The following is a 20,920-nucleotide window of genomic DNA, read 5'->3' on the forward strand; positions in this document are numbered from 1 at the left end:
TTCTTTCTTTTCCCAGCTTCTAAGCCATGAGGATGCCTTGCTTTTCCTTACTTCTCTAACAAGTCTTCCTTTGTCTCCTTCATTCATTTCCTCCCACTGGAGGAAACATGTGGATTACCTAAAGTTCAGTCCCGAGTCCTTAGAAATCTCAGCCACTCCTATTCCATTCCATGACCTTGAAATTGCCTTCTCTGATCACAATCCCTTTTCTTTCCTTCTGATTCTTTGTTCTTACTAAGACTTCTGGTCCCTCCATTCCTCCCAGTTTATCTCCCTGTTCTGGCCTCATAATCCTCTTTGATCCCAGGGTCACCCTTCTTTCAATATCTTGCTGGCTTTTCCTTCCACAATCCACCCTCTGGCAAATGTCAAACCTAGTGATCTTTACCATCTCCTAGTTCTTTGCAGCTTAATGCCATTGGAGGAAAATGTACAAATGTGCCAAATAGGTCCCTTACAAATTTATGTAGCACAATCTCAACTGGGTACTCAATATTGTAATGGTGATCTTTTTTTCTTCCCTAATTGATTACCTTTATGCCATTCCTATACACAATTCTCTTCTCACGAGACAGAAGGTCTTACCTTCTACTTAAATGAGAAAAGAGAATCTCTTATCTCCTCTACTCCACACTTTGAAACCCTCCACACTTTTCTTCTTCTTCTTCTCTTTCTTTATTCTTGTTTCTGAGGAAGAGATGTCTCTTCTTGTCAACTCCAAACCATTGTCCCTCAACCTGATCACATCCCTTTCCACATCCTCCAGCAGCTGAACCCACCAATCATTCCATTTCTGCTTCTTCACTCTCTCCTTAACTACCAGCTCTTTCTTCACTGCATACAAACATGCCCAGGACTCCTGCATTCTTTTTTTTTTTTTTTCTGTGAGGCAACTGGGGTTAAGTGACTTGCCCAGAGTCACACAGCTAGGAAGAAGGTGTCTGAGGCCGGATTTGAACTCAGGTCCTCCTGACTCCAGGGCTAGTCCTCTATTCACTGCGCCACCTAGCTGCCCCCATCTTGCATTCTTAAAACCTTTACCTGACCGTGCCATTTCCTCAAGCTGCCTCCTCATCCTTACTATCCAATAATCCCTCAGTCCCTTGAATTCCTTCTGGCTTTCAACTCTGCCACTCTACTGAAATTGCTCTCTCAGTGATTACTAATGATCTCTTCTAAATCTGGGGATGACCTCTTCTCTGCCCTCAACTTCCTTCACCTTTTTATGACTTTTAACAATATCAACTGCTCTTTCCTTCTAGATGCTCTCTTCTCTCTCGGTTCCTATGATACCTCTATCCTGTTTCTCCTCCAATCTCCACACAGCTGCCAAAATCACCTGCTTGCACAAAAAACCTCCACTGGCTCCCTACTGCCTCTATGAAAAATACTAACTCCTCAGCATGGCATTCAAGGCTCTCTATGATCTGGTTCCAGTCTACTCTCTGCAGTCTTACTTCAGACTGCTCCCTTATAAATACCTGATGTTCTAACCAACAGGACTGTTTCCTTACCCCTCAAACTCAACACCCCGTCTCCCCCGCACAAGTCGGCCGTCGTGACTTACATGTACTTCCGTTTCATCTCTACCTGAACTTCTTTCTATGCTCAGCTCAGGTACTGACCTTCCCTCATCCCACAATGGTTACTCCTATCTCCCTCCTGAAATTGATGCCACATTCCCAAGAGAACGTAAGTGGCTTGAAACAGACTACTTTTTTTCTTTGTACCCCCAATATCTGCGCAGTGCCTTACACATAGTAGATACTTCACAAGTAAGTTGGGTTGAAACTGGCATCCCTAGCCCTCAGATCTTTCCTGGGCACTGTCCCATGCTGCATCTTGGCACTGCTTCCTGGAAGCAGGTGGTCTTAGGCTACAAGGGCACAGACTCAGAGCTGGAAAGGCTCCTAGAGTCCAACCTCATTTTGCAAGTGAGGAACTGAGGCCCAGAGAGGCTAAGTGGCAGCAATGCCAAGATTCTGACCCAGGTCCTCTAACTCCAGAGCCAGAGCTCTTTCCCCTGATTGTTCCATTTGTATGTCCTGGTGTTGGGAAGTTCAGTACGAAGAAAACCAAACTTATAATTGTTACTTACTCCAAAATGACTTCTCTCTGTTAATAGCCCAGTCATACAGGTTCAAAGCCTCATCTTCTCTCTCGCCCCCGATATTTATTCCTTCTTCCCCATTCCCACAGCCCACCACTCAAATCCGGGCCCTCATTACCTCACCTGGCTTACAGCATTAACCTAACTTGTGCTGCCTCCAATCACTCCTCTTTCCAATCCATCTTCCATGGCCTACTCCCCTGCTCAGAAACCTTCAATGACTCCCATTTGGATAAAGTCCAAACTCTTCCTCAGTCTGTCTCAGGCTGTCATTCAAAGTAATCTGCTCAAGGAGATCAGGAGCTCCTTAAGGCAAGGGAGTTTATTTTCGGATCCTTCCCAGCAGGGTCAGACACAAGGCTTGCTAAATAAACACTTTTAACTGAAATTGAGGCAGCAGGGTAGAGTGGAAAGGGGACTGGGTTAGAAGTGAGAGGCCTGGACTTTGAACCTGGACTGTGCCATCCATATGATCTTGGCCAGCTCATACTCCTCTTGGGGCCTTCGTTTCTTTATCTGTAAAATGAGGGAGTCAGACTGGATGTACAGCTATCCCAGCTCAGAGACACACATCACACTAGGGCTGTGGACTTTGTGGGTACCAGGATGAAATGGAGATAGCACATCAGGTGACAATTTCTGGTAAGGAGACCCAGCTCAGCCTCTCCTAGGTCCATCACTACAATGATTTTGATGGGCTTGTGCTGCTGCTGGACCTTCTGAAGGCAGGAGCCATGTAGAAGATGAGCCCTGGCTCCTAGAGAAGCCTCTCTGCTAGATGCCTACCACAACATCAGAGAGCTGGAAGGGACTCCAGTGGCCATACAGATAAAGGAATCCCAGAGCTGAGGGGGAAGCTCCTCACATACTGGGCTGCTGAGACATTGCCTGAAAGTACAGGTGCAAAAAGATGGGAAGAAAATGGACCAAGCATTCTAGTGGGAAAAGAGGAATTCAGGGAGGAGGCTGATGACAGAGGCCAGGGCAGTCGGACAACAAACATTTTTTTAAGTGCTTACAATGTGCCAGACACTGTGTTAATGACTCCCTGTCATTAAGGAAAAAAATACCAAAACAAGGTTCCCTGTCATCAAAGAGGTCACATTCTAATGGGGTGGGGATGGGGGGAAGGGTAATTGCAGGATGACTGGCAAAAAACCATGAGAATATAAGCACATATAGTGTGGAAGAAAGGTAAAGGGAAGGCACTGGTGGAGGCAGGAGGGAGACCTGGAATGGTGGGATGTAAGCGGAGTTCTGAAGGAAGCCAGGAGGTGGAGGCAAGGAAGGAGAGCACTCCAGGCACGGGGAACAGCGAAGGCAAAGGTACACAGTTGGGAGGTCCAGTATTGCACGTAAGAACCAGAAAGGGAGTTGAGGGTGGCTAACTGGATAAGAGCCCTATCTACGCTTCTTCTCACTAGCAGCACCACTCTGAGACTTGGCCAGAACCAGTAACTAGTGCACTTGGAAGGGCAACCTGTCCAAGTCCCAAGCTCCCAAAAGCTGGGTCCCAGGACAGAAAAGGGAGGGCCAAAGTGCTGGTCTCCTGCGGGATGGACAGGAAGGAAAGACTTTAGGTACTAACAGGAAGCAGAGGGAGCCCGGGCAGGGCGGGCCGATTGCCCCAGACTCCTTTTCTGGTTCTCCTTATAGCCTCCAAGTCTTAGCTACCTCTTCGATTGTGCCTTAGGTCTATGACCTGCTGTGGCAGACCCATCCAACCCCTGCAGAATCACAGATTCCCAGGGCTGGCAGGGACCGGTGGGGCATCTAGTCCAACCTGCACCTGAGGACAAATCCTCTCTATATCATTCTTGACAGGGAGTCATCTAATCTTTGCTTAAGTATCTCTAGGGATAGGAAAATTGACACTTCCCAAGGCAGTCATCCCACTATTTTGGATAGATCTAACTAACTGTTCGTAAGTTTTCCCTTATATCTACCTATTGCTCTTAGCTCTGTCCTCTAGGGCCGAGTAGAATGAAATCTAACTCCTCTTCTACATGACTTTCAGTACTTAGAGACAGTTATATACTTGTCCCCCCTGCCCTCCCAAACTGTTCTCTAGGCTAAATATCCCCATTTCCTTCACCTGACCCTCAAAAGGCACGAACTCGAGTTGTTTTACTACCTTGGTTGTCCTTCTCCAGACATATTCCAATTTATCTATGTCCTTTCTAAAACGTAGTGCCCAAAAGATGGTATATTTCTTCAGATGTAATTTGACTAGGGAAGATTATAATGGGATGGATCATCACTTCCCTATTTCTGGACACTATGCTCACCTCTCTTAATTTAGCCTAAGACTATATGAACTTTTCTAGTAGTCAAATCACACTGGTGATAGACACTGGGCTTGGAGTCCACTAAAATTACTAGATTTCGTTCACAGGAGTCGTTCTGTAGCCACACCCTCTCTCCTTACCTTTCCTTTCTCAGTTAAGTATTTTATATTTCATAGGATCATAGATTTAGAGCCAAAAGAGACCTCAAAGGTCATCTAACCCAATCTCCTCTCATTTTATAGATGAGAAAACTAAGGCCCAGAGAGGCTGTGACTTGCCTGAGGTTAAAATTCAGCATTCTTTCCACTGTGCCATTTCTGTTCAATTATCCAATCTGTCAGTTCTCTCATCTACATTTATGTCATCTGCATATCTGACAAGCATGCTTTCTATGCTAATACCCAAACCGATAATAAAAATGTTAAGCAACACAAGGCCAAAAATTAGATCCTTGAGGCATTCCACTAGAGAACTCCTGCTAAACTGACACTGCCCACCAAGGCCCACTCTTCAGGTACCCTGAAAAAAACCATTAGATGACAGCCAGAGGTCTGAGCATTCAACCAGTTCTAAATCCATCACCAACATCTCTCCAACTTGTTTACATGGACAGTAATGAGAAACTATCAACTGCTCTGATGAAATCCAGGCATACTACCCATATTTACAGCACTTCTCATGATAACTGCCAGCCTAATTTCCCTGAGAGTAGTCTGACCAAACAGTTTGTGATAATGCTATGCTAGTTTTTAGTATTTACTGCTCCCCATTCAGTTGTTCAAAATCATCCTTTCACATTCTAAGATTTTGCCAGAATCAAGTTCAAGTTCACTGGTCCAAAATTTGAAGACTTCAAGCCTCCATCCTCTACTTAAAAAATAAGAAAATTGGGATATATGCTCATTTCCTAATCTGCAGCAAACCTCTCTGGCTCTCCACGGTCTTTCCAAGCTTTCAGTCAGCACCCTCAGATGTCATTCCTCCAACCTTGGGGATGTCTTGGCTCTTCTCCATCCAGTGGGCTAATTCACTTCAGCTCTATGTAACAGAGGTAGCTAACCAGAGGTCCTCCTGGAGTTCTCACCACCAAGTCTGTCCTCCCTACAGAACATCATATGCACTTCAAAGAATGAAGGTCAGGTGAACAGTATTCTGCTGACTTGGTCCAGATTCAGACACTTTTATTTTGATCAGGCAGGATAAAAAACTTCCTTGCCCTAGCTTCAAATGACTGCCCTGGAGAAGGATTACCTGCTCTGGGGTTTGGTTTTAGCTCCAGACTTTCCTGATCTGTGGCATCCAAGATCTTGTACTTGCTCTTCCTCTTGGGTTTCCCTTTTCGCCTAGAAAACAGTCAACAAGCATTGATTGTTTACCACGCGCCAGTCGCTCTCAGTGAGGTGCTGGTGCTACAGAGACCAAACGGAAACAGTTCCTGACCGTAAGGTGCTCACGTTGTTTCAGGGGAGACAACACGCACACGAGTAAGCATATACAAAATCAATGTTGGATGAAGTGGAGGAAGCACTAGGAGCAAGGGGAGATCAAGAAAGGTGTCACTAGCACAAAGGGTAGAAGGAAACAGGGACACCAAGAGGTGAAGATAAGGTGGGAGTGCATTCTGGGTATGGGGGACAGCCAAGGCAGTGCAAAGGTACAGAGATGGGAAATGGAATATTGTGCAAGGGACAGTTGGAATGTTAGCTTGGTTTTACCACAGAGTGCAAAAAAGGGAGGAAGGCATAATAACAACTTGGATCAGGGCTGATGAAGGAGGCTCCAGGCCTGGACAGGTAGCACAGTATTTAAAGACGTATGCCAGGCCTCACAGGCTGACAGGTTAAGGAAAGAGGCAGAAAGTCATGTTTTCTCTTCAAATACCAGCCACTCAGAGCAAATTTTGCTGCCCTAATCCTCTCACATTGGGGAAAAGAGGGCAGTGACCTTGATGACAGTGTAATGGCAACTAGTTCTTAACTATATCCTCAGAATGCCAAAGTCACTGTAACAATGTGGCTGTGACAATTATAATGTAAAAAAGGAAGACAATAGCTAGTTACACATAGTTTTAAGTTGTGGGGAGAAGTTAGCAGCATCCTGGGTCCTTTCCTGTCTTACCTCTTACAGCAGCAGACCATAGTCCAGGACAGGATCCCCAGTGCAACAATAATGACAAACGAGGCAATGATGACATAGAGGACGCTCCATTCTGTAGAGGAAAACTACAAAATAAGGGTTGGGAAGGTAGAGATGGGGCCAGGGCAACTGCTTCCTTGCTGTTGAAAGCGAATGTAAAGGTGGACATTTGTAGGTGCAGGTAAGAACCAGAAGGGAATATGAGTCTGGAATGCAAGATCAGGACCCAATGGAAAGAAATGGACCCATTTCCAGAACAGTCTTAGGAATCTCCAGGGAAGGTCAGAGCTTATCCCTTTGTGCATAAGAAGGAAGGACCCGTAGGCACTGTTGGGGGAAGTCCTGAAAGTTCATTGGCTGTCATTACTGTGGCTTCCAAAAGCACATAAGGATATTGGAGAGATATGGATGGCTGACATAGAGAATTATAGATAAATGGAAAGCTACTTCTGTGATAGAGGAAAAACAAAGACAAATCACACTGATGAATTTCAGAAAGACCCTGCCTATCAGTAGGCCTCATCTTACTTAAGTGCTTCGCTCATCTTACACACAATTCATTTTATTCTTATTCTTAGACTTTGCCCAGACCTTAAGGAACAAGTGTGTACATAAGGGGAATAGAAATGCCCAAAGCTAATCTCCATTGTCAGCCCAATATGCCTGCTCACCTCAGAGACAAGATCAATGCTAAATTCAGCTAACTGAGCTCCAAGGGGCACATACCGCAGTTGCTCTCTCCATCTTTCAGCTGCACTTTAATGAAGTTCTCCATCCAAAAAGGGTCGCAGATACAGCGCTTGGTGAAAGAATCGCAGCGGCCATGATCAGAGCAGTTCAATTGACAAGCTGATGGGAGAAGGGAAGGGAAGTCACTAAAAAAGCCAAGTTGTTAGCCAAGCTAGCAGGAGAGAGGACTTCTGATTCTCAGGGCAAAGTGCAGAATGCTCCAAGGGTGCATTTTGCTCTGCTTGCTCTCTGGCTGGCCTGGGTGGCTGCTCTAATACACATGACTGGATAAAGCCACAACAATCAGAACAAGGGCTGATCTTTAAACAGCCTTTAAGGTTTTCAAAGCCCTTCACAAGATATTTTTCATCTGTAGAAGTTCACACCAAGATGCTTCCAATGTATCTGGTGAGGACTTCATCAATGCTTGCTGTTGTACAGCAAAGTCCTGTCATCCCAAGGGTGTTTGAGCAAAGACTCGATGCTTATGCTACAGGCCATGGGCAGTGAGACATCACCACCTACAGGGAGAACACAATTTGACCCACACAGTAACCCAAGCTCAGAGGCTGGTGAGTAACTTCATAATGGAGTTTGTTTTATTATTATTTGTTCTGACGTGGATCTATGAGTTCATTGGTATTAGGAATTTCCATTGAGGAAATTCCCTCCACCAAAGCAGACTGGTACCTGTTCTACAACTGCAGGGAGTTGCCTAGAGCACTTAAAGGTTAAGTCAAGTCATGAACATTTAATAAGTACCTACTGTATGCCAGGTGCTATGCCGAGAGTTGGAGATACAAAGGAAAGTAAAAGACTGCCCCTGTTCTCCAGGAGCTCGCAGTCCCATGGGGGAGACAACATGCAAACAACTAAGTCAGACAAGTCACAGACAGGATGGAAATGGAGATCATCACAGAGGGAAAGCACTAGTAAAGGGGACTGGGAAAGGCTTCTTGTAAAGTGAAGAGACTTGCCCTGGGCCACACAGCCAGTAAAAATCAGAGGTGGCCCTTGAAGTCAGGTTCTCCTGACCCCAAAGACAGCTCTCTCTATCCATCATATCATGAGAACTCTCTTGGGCATCAATACGAATACCAGTCAAAATCTTATCAACATCAAGAATCCAAGCCAATAAGAACGACCCTTTGGATTTCACCTTCCATAGGAAGGGAAGAATGACAAAGGTTTTTCTGACAGATCCCTGGGTTGTGGAGTAAGGGTTTTCTGTTCCCATGGCCCAGAACTACTCACTGACAGTATTGATTTCCAGGGCCCGAAAAATCAGGAAATCTGTTTGCTGCTTTCTCAGCTCACTCTTTAGCATCGCTGCAACATCATGGCCTTTAAATATCTGGTGTGGAGGCTCATTCTGTACAAAAAACACCATCTTCGTGCTGTGAGAAAATGCAACCCAGGAAAAAGTCAATGGGATCTGATGCTGACACTAGAGGCCCTTTCTAAATGGGTCAGCAAAGGCTAGGTAAGATCTCTGCATCTTAAGACTACAGATTTAGAGCTGGAAGGAACCACAGGGGTCATGGAGTATAACCCCTCCATTTTACAAATGAGGAAATTGAGATCCAGAGAGGTTCAGTGACTTGCTTACAGTCACACAGCTAGGAAGTGTCTGAGGCAGGATTGGAACACAGGTCTTCCTAACTCCAAGTCCAGCACTCTAACCACTGTACCACCTAGCTGCCCTGTTAGGATAGGCTAGATTTGATTAATTATTTTTGTCTGGTGAGGCTGGAAATTCTAGAGAGAGACATTCTAGAGCTAAGAGACAGATTGTTACCACAGAAGACTTGGGGACTTTCTCCCTTTGCTGTGATAGGCTCAAAATGAAGAAACCTAGGCCTCTCCAGTGCTATTATTGCTTAGTAGAAGCCTGGCCCCTTGACTGTCTCCTCTCCCCCATCCCCACCTCTGCTCTGTATATGGCTGGATCTTTTGCACAGTGATGTCAGAATCCAACACCCCCAGGAGGACACCAATCTGCCGAATGAACATCCCCTTCTGCCTCTCTGTCAGTTGGCTGACATTGACGTCCAGGATCATCTCCACCAGGTTGTTCTTCCTGGGGTCTGTAAAGCACAGAGAGCAAGCAGAGCAAAATAGTCAGCACACTTCCCAAAAGACACAATACCTTCATTTTTTTGTTCTGAGGCAACTGTGGTTAAGTGACTTGACCAAGGATCACAGAGCTAGTAAGTGTCTGAGACTAGGTTTGAACTCAAGTCCTCCTGACTTCAGGGCCAGTGCTCTATCCACTGTGCCACCTAGCTGCCCTTACGATGCCTTTAGACATTTACTCTGGCACACAAGAAAGGAGGTGGCAGAAAGGTTCCTTAGAATTGTAGGTGGCCTCCTTCCAGGGTCAAGAAGCTGTGGATGATTCCCTATATATAATATTTAAAGATCATGCCTGGACTCTGCCCTGGGGCCTGCCTGAAGGGGTTTATTGGGTAAAATTTGGAAATGAAGCAGCAGAACAGCTGGGTGAGCAAGCTTGGTGAACTTCAAATTATAAATTATGATCTTCTTTGCAGTCTGATGTCTAAATGATCTTGTCTATTGCAGGAAGTGGGTAGCTTAGGCTCACTCAACATACTGAGGTAATGGTCTTCATCAATTTGAAGGGCTATCGTGGGGAAAGAGAGTAAACTTCTTCAACTTGGACCTCATGGGAAAAACTAGGCTCAACAGACAAAAGTTAAAGGGAAGCAGATTTTAGGTCCATATAAGAAAGAATTTCCTAATAATTACAGTTGTTTATCAATGGAATGCACTGCCTTGGGAGTTAATTAGTTCCCTTCTTAATGATCTGCTTACTAAATAATGGATAAATTTGGCTAAATTTTTGTTCCAGTCTTTATCTAAACTTGCTGGGTATAAGTGGAAAGTGAAAGGGCAGCCAGACTAATGGATGGTATTTGTTTATTGCACTATCACATATAACATTAAATTAAAAGATCTAAAGGAAGGCTTCCAGTATATTAGGTGGATCTTCTGAGGAGAATTTAAGGATTAATTAAATTAATTAATCTGAGGATTAATTTAAGACATGAACAAATATCACTTAAGATGAAATCTGTTTGACCTCAGAGTACTTTGTCTGGACCCTGCCCTGGCATAGTGAGGAAAAAGCTCCCACTGAATCTAGAATCAGGGGATCTGACTCTGCTCCTTGCTACTTATGTGACCTTGGGAGTCATTGCCCTTACCTAGGCCTCAGTTTCCTCATCTGTAAAATAATCTAGATGACCTCTTAGGTCCTTTCCAACTCCAACGCACATGATTCTATAAGAAAGAAGGTGCTATAACCAGCAATGGTAGAAAAAGGAGGCCTGTCAATAAGAACCTGGCTCCAAAGAAACCCTGGTATGTCAAAATGGCGGAAGCATCTTTAACTAGGATAACGTTGCTCTCTATTGGGTTACTTTTGAATAAGTGATTAAAGACTGTTGGTTTCTACATTTAGAAGTAAAAACTTTCATTGTCAAGAGTAGCTACCTCATTTATATATTTGGATGCACAATTTGCATGTTCTGATGTATACTTTGCATAATTAGTAGATTAGCTGTGGTTTTCATATAAACAGCAAGCTTCTCCAGTGTCTGGAAGAGGCTAACCACCCTGCCTGGAGGATGAAGATGAGATGACTTCTTGAGCTCCACTGCAGCCTGAGGAGTCTTTCCATACCTGAGCTTTCTATTGTTAGCCTGAATACTCAAGAGTGGGCTGTCACCATTCCTTCCTTACCAGATGCTCTGGAATGCAAAAGGCCCTGATAAATTCTTCCCCTCTCCCCAGAGCTATAGCACAAATTAGCCTTGAAACAAAACAAAAGACGCAAAGCTCCAATTTAAGAAGGACATCTCCTTTCTGCAAATCTGCTAACTTAAAGGATGCCAGTTATTTTACCTTCGGTGAGCTGTCACATAAAGCCTCGGGCTTAACTTACAAAAATAAATTGTTTTCTGCATCTGGGCTCTGATGAAGCACCATGACTCAAGCTACCCATGTCCCTGTGCTCAAAATCACCAAACCATCCCATGCTCTTAGCGTCCCACCCATTGGACAGTAAGACCCAAAACATCATATCTAGCCCTGTACTAAGGCAAGAAGAGACATCCTCAAGGTCGAGACTAACTGTTCCCTCAGGTGCTGGCCCTAGAAGGACTCACCTGGCTTCACATCCACAGTAGTCCGGTCTGTGTCACTCTCACCCTTTGCATCAGTCACTCTCAAGTGAAATGTGTAAGTTCCTTCCACCAGGTTGGAGAGGAATAGAATGGGGTGATGGTCAGAATGATTTAATACTTCCTGTGGGTTGAATAATATAGACGACATTTTTGGGGAAAAAAAACACCACTACCATTTCCTTCTCAGGATCCCTACAACATCTTACTACTATATATTACATTATACCCTCCTACTTCAATTCAGATCAATTCCTGATTTGAATTCTCAGTGGATTACAGGAAAAATAAAAAATTATGAAAAACTATGGCCATACAATTATACTTTAAGTTTAGTAAGAGGGAACATTTGGTAAAGTGCATGGCATATAACAGATACTTAATAAATGTGTGTTGACTGAGCTTAAATTTTGGACCTGCTCCTCTCCCACCTTACATCAAAGGCCACAATTACCAGAATACTTACCCCTGCTGCTGGGCTTCCTTCATCCCTAGTCCAGAGGTAACTGACTATGCCCTTGTCATCGGAGGACCTGGATCCATCCAACTCAGCTGTGTTAGTGGGCAGAGTTATTACTACATTCCCAACTATTTTGGCCACAGGTGGCTTGTTCATTTCTACACAAAGAGAAAAGCATTTAGGGAAATCTAAAATACCAGAAGGAAAGACTGATTTTCCATGATTTTAAGGAGATATCAAAACATCAACATTTTTGGCAATTTTTATGAAGACACAACTATGCCAGCAACTAACTCTATGTACCAGAGATTTAAGGTCAGCACTTCATTAGGACATGAACTTCCTGTCTCATACAGAGATGAGTTCTGGGGCCATCTTAAATCAAGGGTAAAAATCTTTGTGCTCACGCTCTTTGAGCTCTTTGTTACCCATGCACACTCTTAAGGACTCCATTTTTCTGCTTTGATAGTGTGTGATAAAAGCAAATGGAAATCACTCTGGAAAGCAATCTGGAACTATCACATAAGAAGTCACTAAACTATGTGTGTATCCTTTGACTCAGTAATACAACTAGGCATACACTCCCAAAAGGTCAGAAACAGAGGAAAATGCCTCACTCTCATTCACCCCATATACATATACAATGAGTTGCTAAGTCTTACACTTTGTATCTTTACACCTCTGGAATACATTCCTTCTCTTCACTTACAGCACCATCACACTAGTTCAGGCCCTTGCCTTTCATCTTTGGTTTATATGCTGTAAGTCTCTTCCCTACTCTAACTCATCTTGCACACTGCTACCACACTGCTACAGTGACTTCCCTAAAGTACAGGTCTGATCATATCATTCTTCAACTTAAAAAAAAAATGCAGTGGCTCCCTATTATCTGTATAATAGGATATTAAAATTAAATGGAATAAAAATTAAATACCAAATGTTTGGCATTTAAAACACTTCCCAGCCCCTTATTAACTCTCTGATCTTCTTACATATCCCTCTCCTCCAGGATCTCTATAGTCTTCAAGGGTTCCTCACACACACAACACTCCAGCTCACAATTTAGGTGCATGCTTGGAATGCTCTCCATCCTCAGCTGTGCCTCTTGGAATCCAATGTCCTTCAAAACTTAGCTGAAGCAACACCTTCTGCAGCAGGCCTTTCCTATCCCCAACCCTCCCCTCCTCACCCCAGCTGCTAGCACCTGACCCTCTAAAATTATCTTTTTGTACATGATTAGATCAGATGTGTGTTTTTCTCCTGTTAGGATGTAAGCTCCTTGAGGAAAGGGTCTGTTTCACTTTTGTTTTTTGAAGTAAACAGAATCAGGATGACAATTTACATAGGATCACAATAATATGAAGTAAAACAACTTCAAAAAGCCATAGAACTCTAGTCAATCACACTCTGGAAACCAATCATGACTTGAGATAACTGATGATGAGTCATCCTCCCAGACTTTGGTAGAAAGATGATGGATCAGAGGTACTAAATAAGACATGTTTTTGGGCATAGCTAACATATTGATTTGTTTTGCTATATTTTTGACTATACTTATATATTATAAGGGAAGGCTTGGGAAGGAGGAAGATAGGTTGGTGGGGTAATGATAAAGATGCAGAAAGAGAAAAGAAACTCAATGAAAAATTGAAACTTTAGACAAAAGAGAACAGAAGGAAGTTTAGAAGGTGATAAACAGGAAAGCTTTGTGAATTTTAAGGGAAAAACTATATAATGGAAGTTCACAGTTTTATGTATATATAGTCATCTTTTCTGTTTTTTTTTGCATATAGAAATGTAAGTTCAAAATAACAAAGACGATCTTAAGAACGAAAACAAATGGAAGCCAAAGATTCAGAAAATAAGAGAATCTGGGTTTCATTTTGCTGATATCTATAATACACTGGGCTTCAGTATAGTTTGTCCATGGGAAAACCAGTTGTGCAAAGACTTGTTTGGCAAAGCTTGGAGTAGTTAAAGGATTCAAAGAAGGGGGAACTACTATGCAATATGATATATGGTTAAAAAGGGATTTAAAACATCATAGACCTAGAGCTAGAAGGAAATTAGAAGTCCACTAGTCCAATGCCCTTATTTTATAGATGAAGAAATTGAGTCCCAGAAAGGGATTTGCCCCAGGTTACACAAGTAGCAAAAGGCAGAGTTGGGATTAAAACATAGGTCCTTTGACTCCAAATCCAGCAAGCCTTCCATTGTTTTGCATTTCAATGGCAAAAAAAAGAGGGGGGGAACAGTCAGTAGAAAAAGAAGAGGGAGAAAACAAGAAAAGAGAGAGGACTTTCTTTCTTTGAAAACATGGAGACCAACTACAGGTGTGGAACAACATATATGAAGCTGGACTTGGATGACATGTTGGTTAGTTTTGCTAATTTTTTACCCTCTTTTTTATTCTTTATGATGAAGGATGTCTTTCCGGGAGGGGGAGAGGAAAGGGGTAAATAAGAAAATGTTAAGTGATATAAAAAACAACAGATATGGGTAAAAAAATTTTTTTAAACAAGGGGAGAGTGGGTAAAGCATGGAGTAAGAGGGAGGGAGAGAACAGAGAGGGGAGAGGGGAAGAGTGAGCCAGAGAGGGATGTGAACCTAAGAAGGTAAGTGCCAGCTGGCTTAGGAAATGGGATAATACCTGGCAGGAGAAATAGAAGGGAGGAATGAGGAAGTAGGGAGGGAAATATAAGGAAGAGGGGATAAAGAGGGAAAGGATAGGAAGGAGGAGGGAAAAAAAGATGGAGAAGTACAGAGAAAAAGAAAGGAGGGGGATAAGAGAAAAAGGAGGGAGGGGAAAGTGAAAAATTAAGGAGTAAAGGGAGGAAAAGGAAGGAAAAAAAGGAGAAAAGGAAGGAGGGAGAGGGGGTAAAAGGAGAAAAATAAGGAGGTAAATGAAGAGAGAAAGGAAAAGAAAAAGAGAGATACTTTCCTCTTTTGTCCCACTGACAGCTTTAGTTTTTCTGAGTGTTCAAATTGACCACATCTGACTATCATTACATACAAGTTTGATGTCTTTTTCTGATTAGGAGATTAGAGATGGATGAAAAAATTGCAAATACTGTGTTCTCCTCTTGACACGACTCTTGCTAACCACTAAAAAAAAGCCCCACCAGCTGTAGGAGCCTGGTTTGAAACAGCCACTATAAAGTCTGACAGCAGATGTCACTGAAGTCAGTAGGAGAGTCAGATCATCGCCTTGTTTGTGAGGCACCAAAGCAAAGTAAGACTGCACTGCACTGACCCCCTCCCCCAGTAGCTCCCCCTCAGAAAAAGGAAAAGTCTTTACCTCTAGTTTTTTCTCTTCCTCTCCCTATCATCCCCCTCCCTATGTTTTTTTCTTTCTCATCTTTCTTTCTCCCCTTTCTCTCTTTCTCCCTCCCCTGTCTCTGCTTGTCTGTCTCCCTTCCCCCTCTTGCTTTTGTCTTTCCCTCCCTCTCCCCTCACCTCTCTCCCTCTCTCTTTCACACATACATAGGTCAATTTAGATAACAAGTAACAGTTCCGTCTGCTGCTTTTAATCACTGTAAAATGCAAATGAAATCCAGTCCAATAAATAAGATAGATTTCTCCCCAAATGAATGTAGTGCAACACAAAGTGGGTCAGTCCCACTTCACTCAGTCCTACCCAAGACAAGAAGATACCTTCTTTGACAATGACACTGACGGAGCTTTGGCTCTGCAGGTTCCTTTCATCTTTGACAGTCAGGGTGAATATATAGGTTCCCACCTGGAGGCCAGTCACAGTTGCTATGGAATTGTTGGCATTTTCAAGTCGTACACCATCAGGGCCCCTAGTGAAAGGAATAAAAGCAAAGGATTGGTCTCTACCTGTCTGCTGATGCTCAGGAAAATGATTTAGGCAGTCTTTCAGTCCCATGACCATTACAGCCAAGGACTGCCTCCTACATATTTGTTCCTTAGTTAAAAAGGGAACTTATTATTTTCAAACCCTCAGAGGAAACATTTTAAAATATTCCATTTCAATAAAATTACATTTGGCTTCCAAATACAAGCTACCTGCTGATCAGAAAATCCCAGGCACCAGACTTTGAACATTTCTGAACTTTCTCTTAATATTCAAGAACTTTAAAAAAAAATTTAAAGCTTTGATTTTTCCAACTCATAAAAGTCTCTGAGAGGTCTAAGGCAGTATCTGGTCAGAAAACAGTGTGAGGTGAGGATATATGTTATTGAAAAGCATTTCTGGCCCAGTACGTTTGCTGGCATAGCTCCTGCCAGCAAAGATGAAAAATTTATTTTTTAACCTTATGCCAAAATCACTTTTATTGGAAATTTAAGAAAATGCCCAGGGCCAAGTTGGCATATGAGTTCCCAGCAATCAAATTCAGCTACCATTCTCTGCAATTCGGTAAGCATAACCTCTCTCCTGCCTTGGGCACCAAGGCACATCCCATGATGAGTTCCTTATTCAGTTTCTGGGTTTCTGTTGTTGTTGTTGTTGTTGTAGTTTTTTGTTTTTCCCCATAAAGAAGCTATTTCACTTCTCCTGTGCCCCAGAAACCAGGAAAGGGGTGAGGGTGGGCACTAAGACATTCTAACAGAAAGCCTCCTGGTGGCTATCTTGTGGTGTCAATGAGCTCATCACTAAGGAATTACGGTATAAGGAGATAAAGATGATATCACCTACCCTTAATACAACTCCTCTGAAATTTTCTGTTGCTTTTTTAAAGGAGGTAATTCTGACCAAGGTGGCTCCCCTCCAGGCCAGATTCTCCTCTGTGATACTATCACCTCCTTGGAGAATACCAAGAGAGGACAAAAACAAGGATTTCTAAAATATCATCTTCAGCAAAGTTAAAATACAATAAACGAAGGAACAGTAGGTAAACAAAGAGGCAGAACACAAAGAGAAGAAAAGGGGAGGAAAGGAAAAGAGAACGGAAAGAAGAGGAGGGAAAGAAAGAAAAGGGAGAGAGGGGAAGAAAGGGGAGAAGGGGGAGAGAGGGGGAGGGAGAGAGAGAGAGAGAGAGAGAGAGAGAGAGAGAGAGAGAGAGAGAGAGAGAGAGAGAGAGAAAGAGACAGAGAGACAGAGGGAGAGAAAGAGAAGCACAGAGGGGAGAAGAGGGAAAGATTGAATGATGAAGGGAAGAAACTTTGGAATTTCAAATTTAAGCTATGACCTTGCCCCCCCCAAATACAAACAAAAAACTGTGAGTCCTGCTGCTGCTCCTGAAAAATTAACAAGAGTTAAAATGTACAGCTGTCTCTTTCCTGGAATTTCTTTGCTTTTGATGGAGTTTTTAACACACACACACACACACACACACATCCTGCACATAATCTGAGTTCTGTTTGTTGTGGTTTAATAGTTAAAAGGAATGGTGAAGGCCAGGAATGGTTCTGATTAAACAATTCCAGTTTAATCAGCCTTTTTTTGATCAGTGCCCTTTGCCTCTGGCTAACATAAGTGGTAAATGGTGTCTTTAAGACAACAATAACTGAGAACAAGGCTTTCATTTTGCAGATGTTGCATCAATTCTCCTTAATAGCAGGTGTCTAACTGCTGCCCTTCCCCCTGAGCCTCACCCGGCTGACTCTGAGAAACAGGACTTTTCAGCTCCATTACTCCTTTCTTATTGACTCTCAAGTGTAATTTAGCTCTACTCTACAGCAGATGGGGCTGTATCTGCAATGATGCCAGGGCCAGTCAGTACCACCTAGGGAGCAGAGGCTGGGAAGAGGTGGTTTTTTTTCTCCCCCTGCAGAAGTCAGAACATCGATTTCTTAAAACTGTAGTCTAGGATTACATCATCTTTCAAAGTCACTCATCAGCAAGTGAAACTCCAAAGGGACCCAAGGTTCTCTGCTAAAGGATGTTAGGGCCAATACCCACCGTGTTTTTTCCCAGAGGTATGAGATGATTTTCTGGTCATCCAGGCTTTTGCTACCGTCCAGAGTTGTGCTGTCAACAGGAAGGGTCAGTTCTTTATCTGGGCCAGCGTCTGCCTGGGGTGGCTTGTTGTTCTCTGGAAGAGAGGCTACAATGTCAACAGCAGGCCAGCTTAGATTGTAGGAGCTATAAATGGGACTTATGTTCTGCTGACTCTGATGAGAAAGCCCAGGACCCTCCCCTCCCCTCTGATTCTCTAAGACCAATTAACCATGCGATTTAATAGTGCCTAGCAAGTGTTTAGCACCATTAAGTGTTGTGGGGATAGAGAAAACATAGTTCCTACCCTCAAGGATCTTACAATCTAGGTCAGGACACACAATAACAAGGAACAGGAGAGTACATAATTAAGTGACTGTTTGGTATGGTGCTACAGGAATTCTGAAAGGGAGGTCATTGAGAGCTCAGGAAGCTTATGGAATAGGCAGGATTCACATTAGATCTTGAAGGATGCTTAGGATTTGGCCTTGAAGGATATTTCAGGTCAGAGGTTAGACACTTCACGTGCATGAAGGTAAAGAGGAAGAAATGAACTTGAATGTTTACAGGACAATGAAGCAACCAACCTGAGCAAAGGATGTAAAATGAGGAGAAATGGAAAATAAGATGAGAGATGGTATGGTAGGAGTGATATCTTAATTGCTCCCTCTATGCAAGTTGGGGTAGTTTTTCCTTAAAAGGTATAGAGACCCTCTTCAGGACTAGGTAGGCTCAGAAGACTAAAGGCTGCAGGGGGTGGCTCTCAGATGTTTGGCTAGTGGATTGCCCATCAACTCAAGATGTTCTCAATGCCTGTCCTTGCTGAGTATCCTTTCTGTTATAACTAAGTAAATTTCTTTTTGTTAACTGTCGAGCGACTTACAAATGTCTCATTTTATTCCAGTACTGAACTGAAACTACCAAGGGACTGGCCCAAGTTAGGCCCAGCCAAGAACACATGGGGTCAGGCCAGACACTGGAATGCCTTAAAAAGGTAAGCAGGAATTTATTTTTGAAATAAAGAAGCATTGAAAAATTTTGAGCTGAGAAGTGACAGAGCATGGGAGTTAGGAGACCTGGGTTCTTCTAGTCTCAACTGACCCACTAACCATGCCACATAACCGTGAGCAAATTATTTACTCTCTCTGGGTCCTCATTTTCCTCATTTGCAAAATGAGGGAACTATAGTAGAGGATCTGTAAATTAACTTTCAGCATTAAGATCCTGGCCTGTAGGAAAAGAATCTATTTTAAAAAGGTCAATCTAGTAATGCCATGCAGGACAGATTGAATCAGGAGAAGCCTGAAGTCACCTAAGGGGCTACTGTAGTATTTTAGGAGAAAGTAACGAAGGTCTAGGAGCTAGGAGGCAGCTGTGGTTTAGTAGAGAGAAACAGTAGGTTTCATAAAATCATAGATCTAGAGCTGGAGCCATGGCTCAGTTATCTATAGTAGTGTATGAATTACTTAACAATTTTGATATAGTTTCCTCTTGTGACACCAATGGTCATTCCTGTATGCTCACACTAGGTTGACTCAGAATACCTTGTTTTGACCAGATAGATGAAATGGGCTTGGGATGATTTCTCTAATTTTAGTTCTCTGTCAGTTGAGTGCTAGATATGGTTCCATATGTGTTTCATTGCTCTCTTTTGTTGTATTTTCAATAATGGATATCATTCCAAGGAAACATGCAAAATTGTTAGCTCTTAAAGAACACATTTAAATGACCATTGGTGATATTGTATTATTGGCTGTTGATCTGGGGAAGTCAAGTACCTCAAGGATCATTCAAGCACACACCAAAACAGCATCAGTTGCATAAAAGCATAAAACAAAGTATAGTCAAAAATGAAAAAACAATGCTAAGGACTGAAAATATCGCTGCAAAAGTCACTCAGTGCTTTAATAAAGACTTCCAGAGGAAGTTAATAACTTGAGGAGTTGCTACTGATCTTTCTACAGTGTGACACAGGCTAAAAGACCATTATAAAGAGCTGATAACCATTTCTGTGAAAGAAAAAATGCATGTCATGTGCAAAACAATAAAATAATTAGAATAATTAGAATGGAAAAAAGTAATTTTTATTGACAAAGGTCATTTTTTTAATTAAAAGATAAAACAAAACTGTTGTCAGAAGTCTTCATGAGTTTTATATTGGCAAAGTTGACCAAAAAAAGGAAAATAAAGATTGTTGGAAGGGCTGTAGGAAAAAAAAAGCCCATTAAGGTACTGTTGACTTAGCTGTGAATTAGTATAGCTACTCTGGAAAGCAATTTGGAATTATGCCCCTAAAGTCATTAAACTGTGCATACCTTTTGAACTAACGAATGAAACACTTTCTTTCTTTCTTTATTCATTCATTCATTCATTCATTCATTAATTCATTCATTTATTTATTTATTTTTAGGCAATTAGGGTCAAGTGACTTGCCCAGGGTCACACACCTAGTAAGTGTTAAGTGTTTGGTCTGAGGCTGGACCTAAACTCAGGTCCTCCTGACTTCAGGGCCGGTGCTCTATCCACTGTGCCACCTAGCTGCCCCTATTTTTTTTTTGAATGAAACATTTATTAAATGCTTACTATATCCTATGGGCAGCTAGGTGGCACAGAAGATAAAGCACCAGGCCTGGAGTCAGAAGACTTATCTTCCTGAGTTCAAATCTGGCCTCAGACACTTACTGGCTGTGTGACCCTGGACAAGTTGCTTAGCCCTGTTTGCCTTAGTTTCCTCATCTATAAAATGAGCTGGAAAAGGAAATGGCAAACCACTTCAGAATCTCTGCCAAGAAAACCCAAAAAGGGGTCATGAAGAGTCGGGCATGACTGGAAAACGACTGAAATGTACAAAGTGCTTTGACTCAGCTATATTTACTAGGCATAAACCCCAAGGAGATCAAAGAAAGAGGAAAAAGGAACTATATGTACAATATTATTTATAGCAGCTCTTTTTGTAGAAGCAAAGAACTAGAACCCAAGGGAGTGCCTATCTACTGGGTAATGGCTAAACCAGTTATGGTATATGAATGCAATGGGATATTATTGTGTTAGAAGAAATGATGAAATGAATAGTTTCAGAGAAACTTGGGA

The 20,920-nt window shown here is 42.6% G+C and overlaps 1 protein-coding gene across 1 annotated transcript in view; it reads right to left on the reverse strand.

Annotated features, from left to right (window-relative positions):
- KIAA0319L (KIAA0319 like) overlaps nucleotides 1-20,920 on the reverse strand; it is an 86,766-nt gene that overhangs the window by 2,902 nt on the left and 62,944 nt on the right. The window contains exons 12-20 of the mRNA XM_020983695.2: nucleotides 17,795-17,927; nucleotides 15,583-15,731; nucleotides 11,935-12,086; nucleotides 11,454-11,592; nucleotides 9,191-9,350; nucleotides 8,518-8,660; nucleotides 7,261-7,383; nucleotides 6,517-6,607; nucleotides 5,650-5,741 (exon numbers count right to left, since the gene is read on the reverse strand). Coding sequence (XP_020839354.1) covers nucleotides 5,650-5,741; nucleotides 6,517-6,607; nucleotides 7,261-7,383; nucleotides 8,518-8,660; nucleotides 9,191-9,350; nucleotides 11,454-11,592; nucleotides 11,935-12,086; nucleotides 15,583-15,731; nucleotides 17,795-17,927 — 1,182 coding nt within the window. The remainder of the gene's footprint in view (nucleotides 1-5,649; nucleotides 5,742-6,516; nucleotides 6,608-7,260; nucleotides 7,384-8,517; nucleotides 8,661-9,190; nucleotides 9,351-11,453; nucleotides 11,593-11,934; nucleotides 12,087-15,582; nucleotides 15,732-17,794; nucleotides 17,928-20,920) is intronic.

Source organism: Phascolarctos cinereus, unplaced genomic scaffold (assembly GCF_003287225.1).
Source record: "Phascolarctos cinereus isolate Bilbo 61053 unplaced genomic scaffold, phaCin_HiC Scaffold_726;HRSCAF=1367, whole genome shotgun sequence".
NCBI classification, from domain to species: Eukaryota; Metazoa; Chordata; class Mammalia; order Diprotodontia; family Phascolarctidae; genus Phascolarctos; species Phascolarctos cinereus.